Source organism: Brachionichthys hirsutus, chromosome 15 (genome assembly GCF_040956055.1).
Source record: "Brachionichthys hirsutus isolate HB-005 chromosome 15, CSIRO-AGI_Bhir_v1, whole genome shotgun sequence".
NCBI lineage: Eukaryota > Metazoa > Chordata > Actinopteri > Lophiiformes > Brachionichthyidae > Brachionichthys > Brachionichthys hirsutus.
The window spans coordinates 10741896-10764084 of NC_090911.1; the positions used below are offsets into that span (position 1 = coordinate 10741896).

Here is a 22189-nt window from a genome sequence, read left to right on the forward strand (position 1 = left end):
ATTCTGTCTTTCAAAATAGAAATCTGTGTCCATCAGATCGGCCCTGACTTTAAAACCTTTTAAAAGTCCTCACTTTGTGTACAAAATGCAATCAATTATGTTTACATCTCGGGTTTTGGCATGTGCTGAGAGAAGACTGGCAAGTAAGGAGGACTTGAAGACAAAAATAGTGCCCCCCCCCCCCACCTATCCTTTGAGAAGACCCTCCGAAAGACAAAAACAAAGACGGGCCCCTCAGAGACTCAATGGCTCCTCTCTTTGTGAACCTCTCCATCTTCATAAAGGACCTTCCCCTTGTTTATCCAGGAAGAGGTTTAATGGCTGGGGTGGGGGGGGGGGGGACCACGCTGTCACTTTCACCGGGCTAAAGAAGGCTTATTGTTGCATGATCTCGAGGCTCCTGGTCCTAAAAGCCTTTTGGGAACCTCCTCGGGCCAGGCGCTTCCCTTCAGATAAGAGGACCTGAAGTGCTGACAGGTCCTCCCCGAACCTAAATGAACCGCTTTAATGTGGGCTTCGACGCCGTTCTCGGGGCGTCGGTTCTGACCCCCCCCCCCATCCTTGGCGTGATTGATTCTCAGCCGTCTCCCTGCCCCTCCTTCACTTCACTGAAGCCCACTTTGATGTGGTGTTTTCCCCAAACCTTTAAAAGGCGAGAACAGTAAACGCGAAGGCGGGCAGGAACCCTCGCCTTCGCCGTGCTCCATGATTGATGGCCTCCGCCCCCCCCCCCCCCTCCACAAACACGACGGATTCTCTGCTTGTCTCTCTGTGACGCTCACCGGAAGCCTTCGCTGCCTCCGCCTCGGCGGGTGGGGTCGGCGTAGCATTGTTCTTAGGGCTGTATGGTGCTTGATGGGGGGTCGACGCAGACAGTGGCGGTTCACATCAAGGCTAATGAATGCACCGTGAACGCCACATCAATGGTGAATGGAGCACTTCTACGTGTCCCTTCACTCCAAGTCATCCCTTTTTGATTTAGCTGGTCGTTTTGGGAAAACCTCAACAACATGCCGGTGGAAGTACAGCTTCCGGAGGGGGGGGGTCCGCGTGACACCATAACATTAGCGGTGGTGAATTTATGGCTTCGGGAGCCACACAGAGCGATCGCGGTGTGGCCATTAAGGGCAAGTATAGCTCTGGTAGAGTCAACAAGTCAACAAGACTCCAAGCGATCTGTCCCCAAAGACAAACACTCCAATCAGAGTGGGACCGGCGAGAACCAACAACCTGTAGCAGCCTGTGGGAGATCATCACTGTGCTTTAGCTTTGGGAGGGCTTGGAGGGTAAGGAGCTTATAGCCCGTTGTTATCCTCCAATAGGGACGGACGAGACAAAAGCGTGCTAAAAGGCTACCATTCCGGTGACGTCTCCGCGTCCACTTAACACCCAGACCCACTGAGGGGTAAATATTGACCCTTGCTTGTCACCAAGAGGGGGGGGGGGGGGCATTTTGGGCCTGTAAACTGCCCTGTTTGTGTTGAGGTCATCGTGTCATGGCGGATGCGTATCACCCTCGCACCGCCTGAGAGGGAGGATCTAATCGAGGCCAACCCACACGATGGCAGCCGTCCTCCAGATGACAGCGCTAGTTAAAGGGAGACTTACAAGAAGACAATGTCCTTCCTGCTTATGATGCTCTAAACGTGGGGACCCTGGCACCGAGTCTCATATGACCTCTACTCTTTGTCCAAGGACGCTGCCCTGCCCTCGGGCCCCTCCCTCCTCACCAGCCCAGCTTAACCCCCCCCCCCCCCGTGCTTTGTGTCGTTTTGGACATTTTGTGTCTCAGAAGATAATGTCCCCCCCCCCCGATTCTTTCCTGTCCCATCAGGAGCTGCTGCGTGGAGCGCGGCGCGGCTCTAACTGCCCACTGAGCAGGGCGGCGAGGGGTTTGGATCCCACCGTGGGGGTTAAGAGACGCTTTTCATCGTGCCACGGGACGGCGCCGCCACCCTGCTGCTGTTAGCTCGCCAGGCGCTGAGACTAACAGCAGTTTGGCATTAAAGATAACTCTATTAAGATCCTGAGTTTACGCTGCTGTGATTCCAATGACCTCCAACTTTATTCATTCACAGCGTATTGATCTCAAATAATTAGCTTCCATTCATGCTAATAATAATAATAAAAAAAGATGCTTGAATGAATTCCTCCATCATCAACGACCGTATTTGCTGTGACTCAGTATTTTTGTTATGCATTTAGCAGCAGCAGCAGAACTCGCTGCTCGTTATCTAAATTCTTGAAGGGCCCCGTTGGGCCCCCGTAGTTTTGTTCAAGTGAGGATTACTTCTAAAATAAGGTCGTCCCTCCAAACTGTGGAAGCAAAACAGCCACAACTTTGTGTCGCGTGAATTGTGATGTCATTCAGCTCGGGACAGAGGACCCAATCGACCCTGCGGCCTTTGACCCTTATTAACCCCACCGGGTTAGAGGGCTGCATTCAAGGTGTAGCCATCTGTGTGCCTTGTTGAGTCAAGACCCCCCGACCCCCCCCTTCCCTCGCTCTTCATCATTGCTGCCAGCGTTCAGAAGCAGCAGACTGATCAGAGGGGGGCCTCCTCCTTATTGTGATCATCAATAATCAACAGAGATATTGAGGAAATAATTTTGAAGGTCCATAAACTGCAACGTTAACGAGAATTTCAATGTGATCCAGAATCCAGGATCTCTTCAGGATCATCACCAAACTTTAATCATCTGTTCCAGGTAACATTCCCAACATTTCCTAAACATTTTTTATCCAGATCCACCTGTAACCTTTTTGAGTTACGTTGCTAACAGACAGAGAGAAATATAGCCTCCTTGGCCGAGGTGAAAACACACAATAATCGCAGCATGTAATGGATAAAACAAAAGGATTAATCGATAAAGTTTCACATTTAGATTCTGGGTGTTTTTTTGTATGTAATTTTGCCAGGAAAAAAAAGCGTGAGAAATTTCTGAAGAGACAAATTCATTTTATTGACTGTTTTCCATTGAACTAAAAAAAACATGAATGTTTTTTTTTTAAACTTGTCGTTCTGATGACTCTTTGATTGGATTAACATTTTAAAACTACCACGTCTCGTCTGCTGTGATTCGACAGCGAAGCCGCGAGCATTTATTTATTCCACGCGTTAGCAGATGACTCACGCAGCTAATGTTAGCATTTAAAGGACGTTAAAAAAGGAGCGAACTATGATCCGTGCAAGGAAAAGGTTCATCGACTCCTCTTATCGTTCGCCGTAGCAGCCAGCTAAAGGTTTGCTTACATTATTGACCGACTGTCAGAACATATAAAGTGACTGCTTGGATGAAGAAAGGCCAAACGCACGAGGATGTATTTGCACAGGGAGCAAAGTCTATTTAGGAGGGAACGCTGCTATGGACCCGCCCACCGCCGTCTCGTTGCTGCAATGAGAATTCTCAGGCTGGCTTTTCAAAGCGTGCTCATTAACGCCGCCGCCGTCCTCCAGGAACTGCACCTTCACCGTCAGCGGAGAACACTTATCCACTTTGCACTTGATAATCACGGCGCCGTTGTGAGCTTCCTGGCTGCAACGGTTGAGATCAAGCGTCTCGTCTGCAGGCCGCCGACACACCAGCTGCTCCCCGCCGATGGAGGCGACCGGCCTCCTCTTCAAGAAGGCGGGACTGTCGCAGAGCATCCTGTCCAGCATCTCTATGTCCGGGCTGTTTCTCAGCACCCAGTCGTGCAGGTGCGACATGCGGCAGTCGCATTTCCACGGGTTTCCGTGCAGCCTCACCGTGTGTTGGATGACAAAGGGGTCCAGGAGGCCCCGTGGGAGAGTCTCCAGCTTGTTGTCGGAGAGGTGGAGCTGCTGCATGAGTTCCTGGTCCGCAAAGAGGTTGGCGTCCAATTCGCTCAGGTTGTTCTCGTTCAGGTAGATGGATTTAATGCCACGCAGGCCGTGGAAGATTGTTCCAGGCAGGGCGGCGAGCTGGTTTCCTGACAGGTCCAGATATTCCAAGAGTGTGTTATTTCTAAAAATGTCCTCGGGAAGGGCCGAGAGCCGGTTGGAGGCCAAGATGAGGCTGGAGAGCGACGTGAGGTTTGTAAGAGACGACAGCTTGGTCAGTCTGTTGCCTTTGAGATTCAGCTCCTGCAAATCGGAGGCCTGGCATCCAAAGGCTTTACCGCTGAAGGCCGTGAGAAGATTCCCCCTGAGGTTCACCACTCTCAGTCTGGTTAGCGCGCCGAAGACGCCGCCAGTCAGCTCCGACATCTGATTACTTTCCAGGTGAAGCTCCTCCAGCTGAGGAATGTCGCGGAAAGCGTCGGATGTAAGATTGCTGATGAGGTTGTAGCTGATTTTCAGGATCTCCAGTCTTTCCAAACCGGAGAAGGTTTCCCTCTCAACCCCTTTGATCTTATTTTGGGATAGATCCAGAACACGCAGACGTTCAAGGTGGAGGAAAAGAAAAGTAGTCAGCTGCGATATGGCGTTGCCCTTCACCTGCAGAGTTTCTAGCCGTTTGAGGGGGTCGAAGGTGCCGGGTTGCACCGTAGTGACGCTGTTAAAGTTTAGGAGCAGTTTAGTCAAGTTGCCCTGCTTGGCAAAAGTCCCTTTAAATAAATCCTCCAGCCGGGGGTTCCCGCTGATCTCCAGCTCCTGCAGCTCCGCCAGATGCTCAAAGGCCTGCGAGTGAACGCTGCGCAGGGCGTTATTTATGAAGATGAGCTTAGTGAGATGGGGGCTCTGCACTAAAGTGTGGGAGAAGAGGTACTGCAGGTCTGATGACATGATAATAAACTCCTTCACCTTTCTGGATACGTTCCGGGGCAAATAGGGCATCCCTCCCTCGGTGCACAGCACTTGATCCGGAGTGAAGCACTGGCACTTGTCCGGACAAGAGGTTTGGTCTGCGCAGCTTTCATCGCAGAGAAGCAGCACCAGGAGAAAAATCAGGCCTGATTCTTTGTCCATTTCCACTGTTAAAACGCGACAGAAGCCGCGATTGAACAGGAAACAAAAGTCTTTAAAAGCAGAAATGCATTATATTTATGTCTGTATATTTAGGCTGCATTCAAAGTATGTTGTCCTACAAAGATCTACGTACCTCTGCGTTTTTCCACGATCTCATATCACTGAAACAAATTTCCCTGTGGATCCACGAAGCAGCCGACACAAAGTTCAAACGGCAAAAAAACGTCACAATCAGGCAAGAGAGGAGAACCTTTGGTCAGCGGCCAGATCCCGCGAGCAACGCTGCTGCTGGAAGTAAAGCAAACAGCTCCCAGTGGGAGGAATGACGTGAACGTTCTGCTACATGCTGTAAATCATAAATGTGTAAAATAAAAATACAAAAACTAGAAAAGAATTCTGGTGAAAGTCTGTCAGCGTTGAGTCGTTGTTTACCGAAACAAAACAAATAGAGGGCGGAGTAAATAATAGCTTGGTCAAAGTAAATCACTACTATTTGGTCTCATTCATTCAGAGACTATTATTAACATAGTAGTACTTTCAGTGTTATATAAATGATACAACACTCAGATAAACTACAGACAATAACTCCGGAGCAGACGAGGAGTGGAAGCGTTTAAAATTATTCATACAGTATTTATACAAATGCAACTACCTGCAATAAGTGTTCTCATGCTGAAGGCTACTCACCATAGTACCACTGCTGTACCCTACTATAGTACCAATATACTCTACTATGGTAAGACTTCTGGCGTGCAGATGCAGGAGCCCACCACCTGGTGTCACCCTGCTCCTCTTTACCCGCCCAGTCTGACACGCTGACATTCCAGGATCCTCCCTCTCCTCTTAGGTATTCCTGATGATGCGCAGGTAGACGGGACTGTTGGATCAGGTCTCCCACCCAAAAACCAGCAGGAACTAAATCCGAGTGTCTTTTTTACATTTTAATTTCCAATCTTTCAATCTTTTTTGGGACTTTTCCACTGTCCAACCGATTTCTAATTAAACGATGGCCAACGCAGGTTTCCAGCTTCTCGGCTTCGCGCTGGCCTTTTTAGGCTTTATTGGCTCGATCGCATCCACGGTCATGGTGGAGTGGAAAGCTTCGTCCTACGCGGGGGACAATATAATCACAGCTCAGGCGATGTATGAAGGGCTGTGGAGGAGCTGTGTTTCACAGAGCACCGGAGTAATTCAGTGTAAAGTGTACGACTCGCTTCTCCAGCTACCAGGTAACAAACGTTCTTCCGTCTCCTTTACATATTATAGCCAGAGTTACAGAACATTATGTCAAAACGTGTCTTTCACACTTCAAAAGAATTTAAAAAAAGGTGTTTTTTAAGAGTCACTTTATTAACAAAACATCTAAATATTAGGCGTTTCAGTTTCCTGGGTCTGTTTGTTGTTGTTTGCACAGTAGAAATGTTTTTAAATGTGTTTTGGTCATTCCAAAACCTCCTGGAGGTTATGGCTTGAGTCCCCTCCCTGTGACGCCTCGACACAAGCAGAGACATGTCAGCCAAATACCAACGCGAGGATGTTCAAACAGAGGTTTCTTCTTCTTCTGTGAATTAAAACTGAGAAGTCTTGGGACGTGAGAGACTACAAAATGCAGATGTACCCCCCCCCCCCCACCTCGTTGGATTTTATACTTCTATATCAGAACATTTCCAGTTCCAACTGTTTACAAAACCCACCTGAGGGAGTGTTTGGTTCACCTCAGCATGTGAGGTGCTTTCTGCCTGGTGGAGAACCAGCCGGTGCGATCGATCAGAATCAATGCACTTATTCCTCAGCAGTGAAAGTAAAAGTGGCGCCTCGGCATGAAAGCGTCTCTTGTTTCCAGGGATTGTTCAAGGCACACGAGGGCTGATGCTGCTCGCCGTCTTGCTGAGCTTCCTCGCCATCCTGGTGGAGACGGTGGGCATGAGGTGCACCACCTGCATGGCAGGCAACCCGCAGCAGAAGGACAAAGTGGCGCTGGCCGGGGGGGTCGTCTTCATTGTCGCCGGTTAGAGTTCAAACACACAATGGACGTCACCTGGAGTGTATATACGTTGCACCGCACGAGTGTCTGTCCCGGTTCCAGCGTGTTTCAGCCTGTCTCATGTCTCTCCTCTGGTGGGTTGCCAGGTTTGCTGGCTCTGGTGGGCACGTCTTGGTACGGCAACAGGATAGCGAAGGATTTCTACGACCCCTTCACTCCCACTAATTCCAGGTTAGTTTACTTTACAGCATATAGACCGGTGGAAACACAGTGTCATCTTGCCACTGTGTTGCCGGGCAACCAGAGGAGATCCAGGGGACGTCACAGGTCAAGAAAAAGTCCTGGTGTTGACGTGGCATAATAACTGTGTTCTCAAATGTGGATATAATCCTGTGTGAATTGTTGCAGGTATGAATTTGGAAGCGCCCTATATGTCGGATGGGGGGCAGCTTGTCTCACCATCATTGGGGGGTCATTCTTCTGCTGCAGCTGCCCCAACGGGGGCTCAGGGAAATCTCCACGCTACCCGCCGTCCCGCACCGCGGGCCAGCCCGGCAAGGACTACGTGTAGGAGTCGGACCCCCCCTCTGTCCGGCAGGCATTCACCGAAGAACGTTGCAGCTGTTTGTTTGTTTATCGGTGTGTGTTTATTTTGTTTATGGGCGGGGCGTAAACGCCATTCTTTGGGGGGAAATCAAAGTTTGTTATCGAGGAAATGCATTTCACAGGTTAATATTAAATATGAGGAAAAGCAGTAAAGTAATGACTGGAAATTCGGCTTTGTAAATAAGTAAAACAGAATAAAGAAATAATAAAGAAATACAAATCTGTTGCACCTTTTATCTGTTTGCTGTGAATCCACTCAGGGTTCACTCATTTTTTATTCACACCATGTAAAATTAAATCCTAAAACTCTGCTGCATGTCAGTTTTATTCTGTCATTCAATTCCACAGTGGAATTCCCTCCTGCCACGATAACACGAGAAGTGTTTCAGAAACACGCAGAAATGTACCCCCTCAGGAAAGAGAAACAACACAGGGAGGCACGCCTCAGTCCGCGCCTTCCTGTCCCAACACGCCTCCTCGTTGCAGCGACGTGCACTGCGCGAATGCGCGCAGACACCGCAGTCTCCACATCCACCTACAAAGAGCGCCACCATCTGGTCGCCCGCGTCTCAAGCGCCAGACGGATTGTACCTATTTCTTTATTCAAATATATTATAAAGGGTCGACAAAAAGCAATAGTTGTTTGTGTGTGTGTGTGTGTGTGTGTGTGTGTGTGTGTGTGTGTGGTAGATTTTTGCCCCGGCATTGAAGGCGGTCAGAAGCAAAATGATTATAATTATTAATATCCCACAAGAATAAAGAATCCAAATGTACATCCTTGAAAACAATTATCAAAAAACAACAACTTGAAAACTGTGAGAAGTGACGGCGTGTGGCCGCCAGAGGGTGACAGAGACCCGCGTTTAGATTCATGTCCTGCAGCTGAAAAGAAACTGGAATTAATGCAAGAAAACAAGTAGAATATACAGGATGTTTGCACGGTTTTCCTCAGCAGCAATACAACTAGATCATTTATCTGCATTTCAGTGAATAAACCATAGAATAGGAGGGACCAGGAATAACACTGGCAGGTTTGTAAAAACGTTTTAGGGCGATGAAGGGCATCGATTGGCGCTGGATCTGGCGCTGGACCAGAGGCTGGACTGGTGCAGTCAGCAGAGTGCATTTTGCAGACATTGAATGAAGAATTAATTAGCAGGTAGAACATCACAGGGCTAACAATGAGAACACATAAACGCCACACATGCAGGAAGGGACCCCCCCCCAACCCTCCACCCATGCCACCCAAGCAGAGCACAGATCAGCTCACAGTTTTACAAAGAGGTATAATTGCAGATTTAGCTGCACTAACCGGATTAGGCATCTTTTCTGCTCTCTAATATTGCCTGTAAGGGATCAGAGGTATTTTTGATTGGTGGGAGTTTAGTCTCACAGGCAGCTACAAATATACAAAATACTTCTGACTGCTCTACTTTTTGGTCTTTATAATCTGAAATCCTTTGCATGAAATCATCCGGGTGCAGCTGATTGGAAACCAACGACCTGCAGATTTACGGTTTAGCTACAAACTCTGATCATTCAGCTCCTTTCATCTACTAATGATTTAAATATGAGTCGTGCTATATTATTATTATTATTATTATATTTGGAAAGAGTATTATTACCCTCAGTACATCCAGGACGGTTTCAGCAGCTTGATTGATTTTAGAAAACATATTAAAATGATATTCAATGTTTGATAGAATGACATTATTCTATTCATTCTCTTATAGATACTTTTACATGGTGCTGGTAGTACTTCCTGCTCTCCTGCTGAAGGAAACAAATATACTTCTTGTACCTTGAGGTGGTCTTTCACCTCATTTTGAACTCCCAGCATGTCGTTTCTGCCTCTCTGGAGCCTTTTGGGTGTCGACTAGAGATCTTCCTGCAGAAGGAGCGCCGCGAACCCCGCATCAGAATCAGCGGATCCCCCCCCGCAGAAAAAGTGCGTTCCCGACGCGGCGAGCCAGTCCGGACCGGACCGTCCTATCTGATGACGACAGCAGTGCTGTCTTTGTTTAACAGGTTTTTTTTTTTTTTCTTTTATCTGATTTGATGTGGAGCAGAGGTCAGCGCAGTGACGAACGCCTCGGATTGTGTAATTAAACCTTTCTTTTGGGGGCCTTCGTCTTATCTGATGTGTTAAATATCGATCCGCTCAACTCAGGCGTCCCAAAGCTGGACGGAACCGACACCGCCTGTTGGCCACGCTTATTAGGATCATTACGGTAATTCAGTTTATTCCCTGTCACGGACACGGCCTCCTTTCTTTGCGCGTAATTCCCCGATCAGCCTCAAAGTTCAGTCCTTTGTTTTCTCTTTTTTTAAAAAACTTAATTAGAGAAAAACAACCCCCCCCCAAAAAAAAGACACGGAGTGTTACTGATTGAAAGACACGCAGTGGAACAAATAGGCCAGCTGAACTAATGAGATCGGCGCCACTGCAACGTTTTTATCAGTCGCAGGACTTCAAGCGTCTCCATGCAGGTAAATAGACGCACGTGTTGCCTTCGGACGATCCTATGACGTCACGTCATGCAGATCTGGCTGTTTGGATAACGGCCACCTGACGCAAGAGATGACAGAAACAAACAAGGAAACAATGCGATCAAACGTGCTGCAGATCGATTATAGGCAAAAGTCCAGGGAGAAAGTATTGGGAGGAACTGATGATCACTTTTCCCATGTTTCTACACGAATATTTTTCTGGTTTCGGGTCTTTACCAACCCAAATTCAATCAAGCACTGAAACATCTGGCAGCACGCTTCCCGGTTGTGACGTCACAACGTCATTTTCAGAGGCGTTTCCGAGACAGAAAAGAGGGACGCTGTCCTGCAGCGTCTCTTTGCTATTTTCATGTTTGGGACGTGCGTTAACTCGTGGTCTAATATGTGACGCGTCTGTCTGTGCTGGTTCTCAGTCATCTGAGGTGTGATATGTGACCTTTGAAACATTCGCAGCAAAGCAAGAGCTTTCATCAGCGCAGATTTGAACAAATATTTATTGTTATTCCAGCGTGTTCGTTGCTGATCTGACTCCAGATTAAGATGTCGCTGCAGACGCCGTTAGTCCAGCAGTCGCACCTTCCTCGCCCTTCCTGCTCCTCCTCCAGGCTGGATCTTCGGCGGGACGACAAAGGAGGGACAAACGCTGGAACGAACAAGACGAGGACGTTTAAACTGCTGCCATTGTTTGCAGGGATAATAATTAACCGGGGGAATTAACCAGGCTCGATGGAGGCCGTTGAGCAAGCCGCTATGTGGGCGTGTCCAGATTACGTTTACGTGGGAAAAGGGGAGGAAGAAGGGAAATTCCGAACAGCTTAGAGGATCCTGGTCGGTCTGCAGACTCATTTAACTGAACTACAGTTCCAGGAAGTCTCATCCAAGGTTTCAGTTCAAGGTGAAACTGCAGGCAGTGTATTGATTGATTGATTGGTTGATTGATTGGTTGATTGAAGGAAACGCCCGTTGCCTCCGAGCGTGTGGTCGAGCTTGAACACTGACTTGTCTGATGGTTCCTGGAGTCAAACACATCTGTCCAGCTGCCCAGAGCGGCACCATGAGGACGATGAAGAGTGTGATCGTCCATCCCAGCGCGTACGCCCAGTCGGGGTAGACGTAATCGTTCAGAGTGAGGTGTTTGTAATCAACCAGGTACAGGATGAAGGAAATCTGTGAAGAATGTTTAGCTTTTTTTGGTTAGAACAATTCTACTTTCAATTATTCTGGTGTCTTAGATGGACTGAATTTTAGTTTACAGCTTTAGAAAAGTCCCAGACACTTACAGCGGACAACGCAGGAACGACGAATCTCCAGCACAGTCGGAAGAAAAGAGGTGGCCTGTGTCCCGTCATGTCCTCGACGATGTCGGATAAACGGTCAACACCTGATAAAGTTCAATACAACCATAAACACGTCACGCCGAGGAAAGAAGGAGCGCGCTGACATTTCACTGTTGTCTTCTCTACAAAGTCACTCATGGCTCCGAGACAAATGATGCTGGGTGTTGGACCGAGAGCGGCCTCGACCTCAGGAAACGCTGGCGACGGGCAAGAATCCAAGCTCCCCACGGAGTGGTCGGATAGGCGGTAACGGCCACTCACCAAAGATCCAGCCCAGAGTCAGGCATTCGCTAATAGCGATGAAATTCTGACAGACTCTGGTGGAGCCGTAGAATTCGATAAGTTGGAAGACGTAGATTCCTCCCTGAAGTAGAAGGATGTTAAACGAGTCGTAGGGAAAACGGTCATCAAATCTCGTAATGCAATCACCATTCACCTCTGTCACCAAAACGAGATGCAGGAGGAAGACAGCGATGCAGCTGACGAGGACGAAGATCTCGTGCTTCACTCGCACCCGGAACAACTTCGGGAACAAGTCGGCCACCGAGGTGAATATGCTCTCCATTGCTATGAACTGGTGAGGAAGAGGAAATGTTTTCGGGTTAGGCTGCGTCTACGCTTTGACTGCTCTGCGTGAAACGGGGGGGGGAGTCATCACGTGTGTGTCGACGGTTAGCAAAATCAGCATCAGGAAGAAACAGGCGGCCCAGAATTGCGGCAAAGGCATCAACGCTGTGGCCTGAGGGTAGGCGATGAAGGCCAGCCCGGGACCTGTGGACGCAGCGAGGAGAGGCCTGGTGAACTACGTTCATTACGGCAACATGGGCATCGTTGGATCGGGGGGGGGCTGTACCAGAGAGAGTCACAGTCTCCACAGTGACACCATAATGGTGAGCCATGAATCCCAGTACAGAAAAGACCACAAATCCCGATAGAAAACTGGTCCCACTGTTCAGCAGGCAGAGCCAGAAGCAGTCCCTGCGGGGGGGGGGCACACAGATACAAATGAAGGTCAGACTTGTGTAGTAAGACTTGTCAAAATGTTCCATTTGGTTGTGTTTACTTGTAGCTGTTGTTGTTGTAGTCGGTGTAACTGCCCAGGACTATTAGAATCCCCCCCGTCAGGCTGTAGGAGAAAAGGATCTGGGTTCCAGCTTCTATCCAGACCTGTAGGACGCATCGAGGAGATTTAGCGACTGAACTTTAACCTAAAGTTCCATTTCCAGCCCTCATTTATAAAGGTTTGAATTCAAACGGTCCACCTCCATGTTGGCCAGCTGGTTCAGATCCGGATAGAGGTAGTAGTAGATCCCATCTGAAGCTCCGGGGAGCGTCAGGCCTCGAATGAGCAGGATCAGGAGCATCACGTAGGGGAAAGTGGCTGTGAAATAAGCTACCTTTATATGAAAAGGGAATGATGAAAGAAAAGGCAGTCAATATAAGCGATGATAAATAAATAAAAAATCAAGGTCCAAAACGTTTCTGCCGGACCTTTCCGGAGGATCTGACACCTTTCCAGACGCTGAAGTAGCAGAAGACCCAACTGGCCAGAAGGCACAAGACCAGCTCCCATCGCACGCCGCCCAGCTCCTCAATGCCTGCAGACATTCCCAGCATCCGCCGCCTGAGGAGAGGGAACGTTTACCGGATGGAGCTAAAGCGAGCGAGATCGAATGTCGGACGCTACAGATGTCTGTAAACATGCCTCTGCACTATTATCAGGATTAGTTTTTTTTATCGGAATTAAAAACCAGTTTGACTCACTCCCAGAACTCCATCGCTGCCGAAGCGCGTTTGGTCTGATTCGACGTCACGTTGGACGCGTTGAACGTGTGAAGGTCGAAGCAGTCGGCTGGTTGGAGGAGCAAACGCAGATGTTAGTGAGGAGAAATGAAACCAAGGTTCAGGAGTGAAGGAATAGTGGCGGGGGGGGGGGGGGGGTTAAAGGTCAAATTTATGAAGCTGGAAGCCGGAAATGAGTTTTCAGAATAGTTACCTTTTATTTTGAGCAGCCAATTTATCCAGCTGCACCTTTATAGCACACACACACACTAGTATGGAACAATGGCAAGTCAAAACCACACCCACTTCTGAAAGGGGCGTGGCCAGCCTCGGCTAATTCACATTTAAAGCAGTCTCTCTATGACCAGAGGCTGTTTAATAGGCACCCTGTAATAAATGAGCCGAGTGGCGAGCGAGAGAATTCAAAGACGTAATTTGAGGACGTCAGAGTTTTATAGAAATAATTAATAATAGTATATTATTAAACCTTCAACATAGAGCTGAAGGCTGGAGCAACTCGCTGCAGCTTACCTGTATTCCAGCTGTTGTCACAGCTGGCCCAGGGGAGCTGGGAGCTGAAGGAGAACACCAGGTAGAAGAGGGCCCAGGCTTCGATCATGATGTACGTGCTGTTCAGGAACACGATGGTCAGCTGCCCAAATCCGATTCCTTTAACAGAAGTAGAAATCACAGCGTTGACATGTTTCCCCTCTTCTTCTCCGCTTCATCCATTTTCTTCGGCCTGCAGGGATCACCCCACCCTTTGCCAGCGGACACAGCTGCTCCCAGCAGGTGAGGAATCCTTGCTGGGTGTACTGGCCGACGGCGATCTCCAGCAGGAACAGAGGGAGCCCACAAAACACCGCCATCAGACCATATGGCACCAGAAAGGCCCCTAGAGGAGGAGGAAAGTCATCACCGGACGGAGGGGGCGCGGGCAGCATCTTTACACGCCGCCATCGTATCGTTCTGATATTTACCGCCGCCGTTTTTGTAGCACAGGTAAGGGAACCTCCAAACGTTGCCCAGTCCGATGACGTTTCCTGCAACCACCAGGATGTATTCCCTTTTACTGGCCCACTGTCCTCTGTCCTCAGGACCGCCGCTCGGTGTGTCCTTCTTCCGTCTTTGTCTGTGCATCTCAGCTTCGACCATTTTAACCGTTGCTGCTCTTTTGTGTCGAACATCCGCCGATCTTTGCTTCTCTTACCGTCTTTTCATCGAGTGTCAATATCCTGTCACCATCCTGGGACTAAATGCAAAACCAGCTTCCGCGCTAGAGTCCCTCCCTCTCTTCCCGCGCCTCGGCGGGGATTTTTTATGAAGTTTGAAGGTGTGAATTGAAACACGTTTTGAATAAGGTATGTCGACTGCAGTGAAAGGAACACTATAGATTAATCCGTGAGTCATGGGAAGTTCAACGCGGCGACTTTCCAGCTGTGCTCGACTGGGAACTCAATGATCCCGTCTGATTCGATTTTATAGGGAACATCTCAGCGGGCTCCGAGGACAAACAGGAAGGTAGGAGGAGACGACAACAGGAAGCCGTGAGCTCACGGCGGCCGTTAGTTTGATCCGAAATGAGCCAAAACGTGTTCCAGAACATAATGCGTTTTATTTGACTCTGTCTGTCGCCTCGGGGAGATTTTTTTGTGTCGTTCTGTGAGGCCAATACACAAAGACGAGTCATAGAAAGACAAATTACCACACTGTAAAAGGTTTCACTGTAAACGTACAGCAAGTAACTGGTGGTTTACAGTTTCTTAATGCATTCTAGAATTCTAGTTTAGCATTTGAAGTAAATTAATGTTCGTTATATGACATTAATGCATCAGAAGATTTCACAGAAAATGTACTTAAAAGTTTTAAATTGAGCTCCATAACTGAACTTTTCCTTTTTTCATTCATTCATTCATTCATTCATTCATTCATTTTCTTGAGGCAATTGTAATTGTTTCGTCTTCACTTATCGGAATAAGCTAAGTGGTCACTGCTGAGCTGAAGGCCTGCAGAGGCTCGCTTTGCGGCGCCGCTGGATGCGTCACATTAACGGACCACACATGCAGCCACACACACAAACACACACACACACACACACACATACACAGGGTTGGACTGCTTCCCTTTGGACATGAAAAGTCAACAGCTCAATTCAAGGTGGGACTGATGAAGATGTGGGGGCCTGCTGAGACGCGGTGTCAGCGAGGACGTCCAGCCTTTGACTGGATTTCTCTGTGGAAACACGCGCGGAAAAGAAACGAATAAATGGTCACATTTATCGGGGTCTGAAAAGCATTGGTCAAATAATCAGGAGGGAGTTTTACCGCATCTTTTAGGCAAACAAATAAAGGCTAAAACAGGAGCGATCTGATGGGGGCTTTCTTATTTTATTTATGTCAGCCCTTGTGGCAATTTCCATTCACATTCAGGCTTCTAAAATAAAACATGGGGGGGGGGGGGGGGGGCTTTGTGAGTTTGAACAATATGAGTATTCTCTTTTGTCTCACCATGCGGAGATCATCAGTTATTGGATCATGATTTACTCAGATCTGTGCCAAACTAAGTTCCTTCACCCTGGAAATCTACTCCGGGCAGCGGGACTCACGCTTCTCTTCAGCGGGTCACAAGGTACCGACAATAACGTGGGTTCAGGTTAAAACAATGCTGGCGCCAGGACAACTGGCCTTATATGTAAAAACGTGCTTTTAGATACATGAAAATGACTTAAAGCTGAGTCGTGGTCGCCCCACCCTAACTTCAAATTCCGTGACTCAGTACATGATCGGATTAGGATACATGTCTGCATCTAATTGAGCATCAAGAGAAGCATCACGAGTTGTCAGTAGGAGGGTGTTTTAATTTTTAATTGGCCTTTCAGAATTGCTTCCTGATTCCGATGGCTTGTTGGTCGTGTTTCTCATTAATGGAGGCGAACATTAACGTGTATGTCAGTTTGTGTGTGTGTGTGTGTGGGGGGGGGTCTTATGATTTGTATTTTTTTATATATTCATTCCGCACCAAGCAATAGTGAAATAATTCTTGTGCAGCGTGACTTACAGTCTAGCCTATAGCTGCCGGCGGAAGTAAAGTGCATTTTCCAGCCTTGGGCTCCACAAAGCAGGGCTGTGAGTGTGTGCCCCCCCCCTCCCTCCCTCCCTGTGTCCTGGCAGAGGAATGTGATCTCTCAATCCACCCGGATCTCCTGTGTAAACGGTGAACTGTTTGACCTGGATGAGGATCACAGGACCCGGGGGTCAAGTCTTTGCTCCTAAACGTGAAGCTGACTTCTGATAAGCATTGATTTCTCTTTTATAAAGGATTAACACTAAAAAAAAAAAAAAGGGTCAGCTTCCATGATGCCTTCAAATACAACCTGTGTTTTCCATCAATCAGGCGGTCTGCTACCGGAGCCGGTGTGACCAGCAGAGCTGTGACGCTTCCTTTCTTTTCTCCGCACCTCGGTGCAAACCGATCTCGTCAGGGGACGCCAACTCGCCTTGGAAATCCGTCACCTGCAGGTGTCGAATGCGAGGTCGAGACGGCGGCTCCTGCTGCAACATGACTTGGACTGAAATAACCCCCGATGATTGGTCTCATGTACGCCGCTGCCCCCTTTCACACCTCCTGTGAGGAGCAGTTGTTTACCTCAGGGTCAGATTACAACTCGCGGTTGTGCCTTGGCGAGTCTTGTGAAACCAAAGCGATGACCTGGAATCCTATATCCTTTGACCCCCCCCCCCCGCCCCCATGAGAAGAGCAAGACTGCACTGACATCATTGGTTTTTCTTTTTTATTCGTTTGTTTCTAGAAATCCTCCAACTGTTGTCTACTGCTGATACTTTAAAAACATCTGTCGGCCAGAGAGAGAAAATCAGCAGGAGAAACTCCAACAGGAAGTGGGTCTAACCTCTCCGTGTACAGGCCGACCTTGAAAGCTGGGAATGTGAGACAAACAAGTGTTGCATCATTATCATACATAAAGAAGCTTGTTTACAGCTCAATAAACAGTCACGGTAAAAATTACAAGCACATCCCGGAAAATGCAGAGCAATAAAATTAGACTGGGTTAGATGTCAGCGTGTCTGGAGGCCACCTGACATCATTAATGAGACTTAATCTGACCCGGAATCTGCAAAATTGACAATGAATTTGAATGCAGTCTCTTATTTAAATTGTTTAGTATTTATTTTTTGGTAAATTCAATGACACAATAACACAACAATAGTGGTTTGCAGGCTGAATTATAATAATGATGATAAGAAAGGACATTTTTAATCCAAAGCAAGAAGTTTGCGCAAAAAGCTAATGAGTCTTTAACTCATTGAGTGCCAGCCATTGCCCTGGTTTTCCAAGCACCACAGAATATTATTTACTATGCGTTCTGGAGTTATCGACCGTTGAAGAAAGGCAGATTTCAATGTCAGGGCTGACAGCGAAAAAAAAAAGCCTTTAGACGTGAATGGCGCTCAAAGAGTTAATAAATAAATTAGAAAACCATTCAGTCTGCAGTCTGTTTCAGGCATTGAAAACACAGCGGCCCACAGCGTGTGGAGCAAAGAGGATTCTGAGCACTGGAACGTCAAATGCTTCGGTGCACTATGGAAGATTAAAACCGTAACATCTGCTCTGAGTGACACGCCCTTTTTTTCCATGTTGCACCAGCATTCCTAAAACTGGAGGAAAAAAAAAAGATTTATTTTTTTGGGAACTGTCAGACAAAAAAAATGAGACACGTGAATCTCCCACGCGGCCCTGCAGAGAGGAGCCGACATCTACCACAAGTGGATATTCTATTTTCTGAGCAGCAGTTGAAACTTTGAAAGGCACCCGTCTGTCTGACGTTAACGCAGGCTACGCATGAACCGCCCGGTCAGGAACCTCTGCTGCTGCAAACCTGTTTGTTCCCGCTGCTGTTTTACGAAGGCAGATGTTTCCCTTTTAGGACAGGCAGTAAATCAGACGTCGATGGAGCAACGGGACCGAACAGCGCTCGTGTTCCCAGCGTGCTCCAGTGAGGGGCCGATGAACTGGCTCGTGTGTTCGTCCCCCCCCCCACCCCCGGCCCTTCTCTCAGAAGCCGGACTCTTCAAACACAGTTTCAAACCTGCAGACGACTTTTCTCACGCTAAAAGCTGCCGTGAAGAATTTATGTGTCTGAAAATAGATTATTTCTTCCCATCCCGTCATTGTGCACCAGAAGGGTTCAGTAAATCACATTAGGAGCCGATTACACAGCGATAGGCATCTGAAGGGGTAACTAGGAGACCGTGCACCGAACCATTTGCATGCTGCAGAGCTGATCTGGAGACGCAACGACAGTCACTGCATAGCTTGCATGTTGGCGTGCATCGTATGAAACGCGTCCCTCCTGGTTCATCAGGTTCAACGGGGTTATCAGCCGCCTCCACCACCAGTGTCAGGACTCCGAAGAGGAGGGTGGGGGGGGGGGGTATCTATCTTGCTGCTGCTCAGGAAAGTTGCACTCTGATCTCAAAGTCCCTGAAGAGTGAAAGTATGAAGACTTTCTGACAGCAAAGTTTTTGTTCTAGTTATCACATCGAACGACCTTCGTCTGAGGCAGAGCGACGACGGCACCTTCGTTATCTATAAGTCACTGATGTCCAATAAAGATGGAAGGTCAAGTGTTGCTTGGTTACGCTTTGAAAATCGCAGACTTTATTAAGATACGTTTTTTTTTTATATATATACTGCAGCTCGTAAAGTGAAAAAATATATACTCCTATTCTTAAACAACTGCACATTCTTCACTGCCTGAGTCAGCAGGCTTTTGTGGAACTCTTGTTTTTTTGTGGAACTCTTCCCCCAATCTTGGTATTTGACGACGAAACTTGGCAAATGCACGTCTTCGTTTCTGGTGCAGATCCGAGCGGAGAAAACCGGAAACAACAACTTAATGAACAGCAGAGTTCCTGCTGGATGCTGGAGACCAAACTACGCAGTCAGTGTGCTGACATGACACCTACCTCAAACTCTTAGAGCCTGAAAAAAGCTGTTAATCAATCACTCATTACAATATATTGATTTGATATACGTATATAATAAAGAAGCAATTTTGAGTCCAATTTTACACTGGAGCGTTTTCATTTTAAGTCAAATAAAGGAACAAATTATTTCAGTATATAAATGTCAGTAAGTCTAAAGAACGGCTTACGCAAATGAGGATGTTTAGGTCTTTATCCAATCAGAAGAGTGGGATCTACATTTGGTAGAATGAAGGATGAAGTATTTTGTCTCTAAAAAGGATTTAAGAGACCAAAAAAATCTGCCAAACTTTTCCCTGTGTGCGTCCAAAGTTTTATCTCGCTCCAAGCCGAATCTCCTTGGAGAGGACAGAAGTATTTCGCAAACACAAAGCTCTCCTGCAAGCCCCCCCCCCCCCCCATTATCCTCGATGAACTCTTCATCTGTTGATGATAAGCATGAGACGCTCGCTCTTGCCCATATTGCCATGTGTTTCCATGCATTCCTCCAGCAACAAATCAAATTAGGATATTATCTCCAAATTAGCCAAGCTGCAAAAATTCCATTTTTTTGTCAGGATTTATTTTTCATAGCCTTTAAGATGACGACAAATAAATGTTGCTGCACAGATGGATCATTTTATTCATCTTAAGACATTCTCTCCTCAAATTTCGACTGTAATATTCCTTCACGGCTCATATTCCTCGACTTGCCACAGTCATACCCAGATGTGCGTATAGTCAACAGAAGCGTGTTTATGTGACGCCAGCTAGCTAGCATCACCAACCGACCGCCGCGGTCATGCCTTTGACGTCTTTTCTCCGACTCCAGCAGAGGGCGGGGACGCAGTTAGAGGAATGGCGCCTTTATGTTTGGTTGCTGTGGTCGTGAGGACTTAATGGATACTTTACGTACGTTAGCCATATTTGAGATTAGCATGCCACTATAGCCAAGTGTCCGGTAATGTTCTCAGGCATTGCATACTGCAAACAACAACAACAACAACAAAAAGCTGATAAGCCTTGATCTGTTGTTGGTTAAATTACCAGTTAAATCTTCCACAAGATGTTTTCATATAGTCGGCACCTGCAGTTTAGGTATATGCTTCATGCTTCTCAGTGAACCACGCACAGACGGCGAGAGGGGAGTCTAACGTTCACCAAGTTCACATCTACGCGTCACACTGAGTGTTTCGCGTCTGAGCAGTGTGTGCAGAATGTGGACGAACATCTTGTTCTAATCCTTAATTATTCTGCTGTTCTGCTTTAGCATACGGACAGAGCTTACTACATTTGTACCCCTCGAGCGCCTCTTTCCCTCGCGGCTGCATGCCAGTGACGACCGAGCCGGTTTTGGACTCATTTTTTAACCGGCATGACCTTTGGTACCTGTCAGGCAACCATGTGCCTGGGTCATGTTTTTCTGCACAGACACGTTGACGTCCGTCTGCCTCCGCGCCCCGGGTCAGCAGAGTTCATGCGGGCGGGAGGGAAGGGGAGAGGAGAGGAACAGCAGCAAATTGGTTTCCTGGGTTGGCTGTTTCTCATTCCTCACATGGACCACTGCTGAATATGAAAGTGTATTTGAAGTATGGGAAGCAGAGCAGGCGCAGGACCGTGGGTGGGCTTGATGGGCCCAGTGGAACCCCTGGTCTGACTCTGGATTGTCCACATTTTCACATTAAAACACAAAAACTGACAAACATTATTCACTTTTTGGGCAGAGAAAAAGACATTGTGCAAGTTCTTAACAGGACGTACGTACTTTCTCACCATCTTATGGTGTTATAGGGTGCGCTTGTTTGCGTGACACTGCTTCGTTGCTAGCTCATACCCCCCCCTCTCCAAAAAAAAAAGCAGAGCTGAAAACTCCTGCCTGACCTGCCTGACCACAATATTGCCTTGAAAGCAGAGACTGTTTCTGTTGAGACAAGCTTATTGACGACAAGCTTTCTGGCCCTTGTTTCATGTCAGCCCAGGTCGCCCGGCAGGCGATCGATCTGTCCCTGCTGTCAATTTAAACAAACAGTAATCTTGTCGGATGAGATATTTCCTCAACGTTTGAGCAACACGCCTGCGTATGGTCCGCTCTTCTGGGTAAATGATTAGCCATCCCGGGATTGGAAATGTTTTGGAGAAAGAGTTTAAAAGCTTCAGTGAGACAAAAGGAAGATTACCAGTATTAACCTCTGTGATTAGGAACTTAAACATTTATTGCACAAACGTTACATTTCTAGAAAGACCACCAATTTCCCCTGAATGATTTCTGTTGTCATTGTTAGTCCTACTCGACTGGTGAAAACATCATCCGTGGCTTTGGCGCAGCATTCTTCAGCTTTTGTAAATAACCCTAATGGCGGCATGTGATCGGTGTTATTTTGGAGTTGTCTATGCTTTTCTAATTTAATGTGAAATGTGGTAATAGGGCCAGCATAAAAGAAAGACAAATTGATTTTTATCCAGAGGCAAAAAGTGCTGATGTTCCGTCTCTTCTGCTTGTTGAGTTTATTTTTTTAAACTATATCTCTTGAAGCATTAAAACATTGCGTATGAGTGATACTTAATTGTTCTGAAGTGAACCTTTTAACTCATCTTGCAAAATCACGGTTACCACTAGCAGGTAGCGCTTTCTGCAGTCGGTAATGTTTTGTGACGCAGCAAAGAAAGACCCTCCTCGCACAAATACACAAAAAAAACTGAATGTTGTTCTGCAAAATCCAGCAGAAGCACCATGTCCCTGCAGCAGTTTGGGTCCCACATCTGCCCTCACCTGTCTGTGATTGGATTGAAGCAAAGCGCTAATGTGCCGTTAAAGACTGATAACTCCTGAGGATGAACGTTTGTTTTCTGTCCTACTGGCTGAACACATTTTGTTCTTTCTTTCTTTCTTCTTCTCATTGATATGAGAAAATATTGCTTTTCTAAGAGGATGTGAAGGTGAAAAAAAAAACAGGAACTCGGGCCGCTAAAGATAACCGCAGGGGGAAACATCTAGAGTGAAAACATTAACCAGAAATAGAGCTCTTTGTTGCCATGGCCACCTGAGCAGCTGTAATG

The 22189-nt window shown here is 47.3% G+C and overlaps 3 protein-coding genes across 3 annotated transcripts; 1 reads left to right on the plus strand and 2 right to left on the minus strand.

Annotated features, from left to right (window-relative positions):
• Nucleotides 1–3103: 3103 nt before the first annotated feature.
• zgc:153913 (carboxypeptidase N subunit 2) lies at nt 3104–4931 on the minus strand. Its single transcript, XM_068748935.1, has 2 exons — nt 3384–4931; nt 3104–3139 (listed from the first exon to the last, which is right to left on the minus strand). The coding sequence occupies exons 1-2, from the start codon at nt 4929–4931 to the stop codon at nt 3104–3106; spliced, it is 1584 nt and encodes a 527-aa protein (XP_068605036.1).
• An 878-nt stretch (nt 4932–5809) lies between these two features.
• cldn1 (claudin 1) lies at nt 5810–8264 on the plus strand. Its single transcript, XM_068748715.1, has 4 exons — nt 5810–6160; nt 6775–6939; nt 7062–7146; nt 7324–8264. Exons 1-4 carry the CDS (start codon nt 5938–5940, stop codon nt 7484–7486), a joined length of 636 nt encoding a protein of 211 aa, XP_068604816.1. The 5' UTR covers nt 5810–5937; the 3' UTR covers nt 7487–8264.
• Nucleotides 8265–10536: 2272 nt separating this feature from the next.
• LOC137905080 (sodium- and chloride-dependent GABA transporter 3-like) lies at nt 10537–14291 on the minus strand. Its single transcript, XM_068749304.1, has 14 exons — nt 14132–14291; nt 13912–14046; nt 13683–13820; nt 13134–13221; nt 12861–12993; nt 12632–12766; nt 12433–12536; nt 12223–12347; nt 12028–12140; nt 11806–11943; nt 11631–11733; nt 11313–11413; nt 11032–11199; nt 10537–10675 (listed from the first exon to the last, which is right to left on the minus strand). The coding sequence occupies exons 1-14, from the start codon at nt 14289–14291 to the stop codon at nt 10568–10570; spliced, it is 1749 nt and encodes a 582-aa protein (XP_068605405.1). The 3' UTR covers nt 10537–10567.
• Nucleotides 14292–22189: the final 7898 nt, after the last annotated feature.

Coding starts and splice junctions, on each gene's coding strand:
- LOC137905080 (XM_068749304.1), bottom strand. CDS start 14,291: ATGCACAGACAAAGACGGAAGAAGGACACACCGAGCGGCGGTCCTGAG. Junction 11,944..12,027: donor TGCTAACCGTCGACACACAC/GTGATGACTCCC, acceptor CTTCCTCACCAG/TTCATAGCAATGGAGAGCAT. Junction 11,200..11,312: donor TCGTTCCTGCGTTGTCCGCT/GTAAGTGTCTGG, acceptor CATTCTTCACAG/ATTTCCTTCATCCTGTACCT.
- cldn1 (XM_068748715.1), top strand. CDS start 5,938: ATGGCCAACGCAGGTTTCCAGCTTCTCGGCTTCGCGCTGGCCTTTTTA. Junction 6,940..7,061: donor GGTCGTCTTCATTGTCGCCG/GTTAGAGTTCAA, acceptor GTGGGTTGCCAG/GTTTGCTGGCTCTGGTGGGC. Junction 7,147..7,323: donor TTCACTCCCACTAATTCCAG/GTTAGTTTACTT, acceptor GAATTGTTGCAG/GTATGAATTTGGAAGCGCCC.
- zgc:153913 (XM_068748935.1), bottom strand. CDS start 4,931: ATGGACAAAGAATCAGGCCTGATTTTTCTCCTGGTGCTGCTTCTCTGC. Junction 3,140..3,383: donor CTCATTGCAGCAACGAGACG/GCGGTGGGCGGG, acceptor TGCTAACATTAG/CTGCGTGAGTCATCTGCTAA.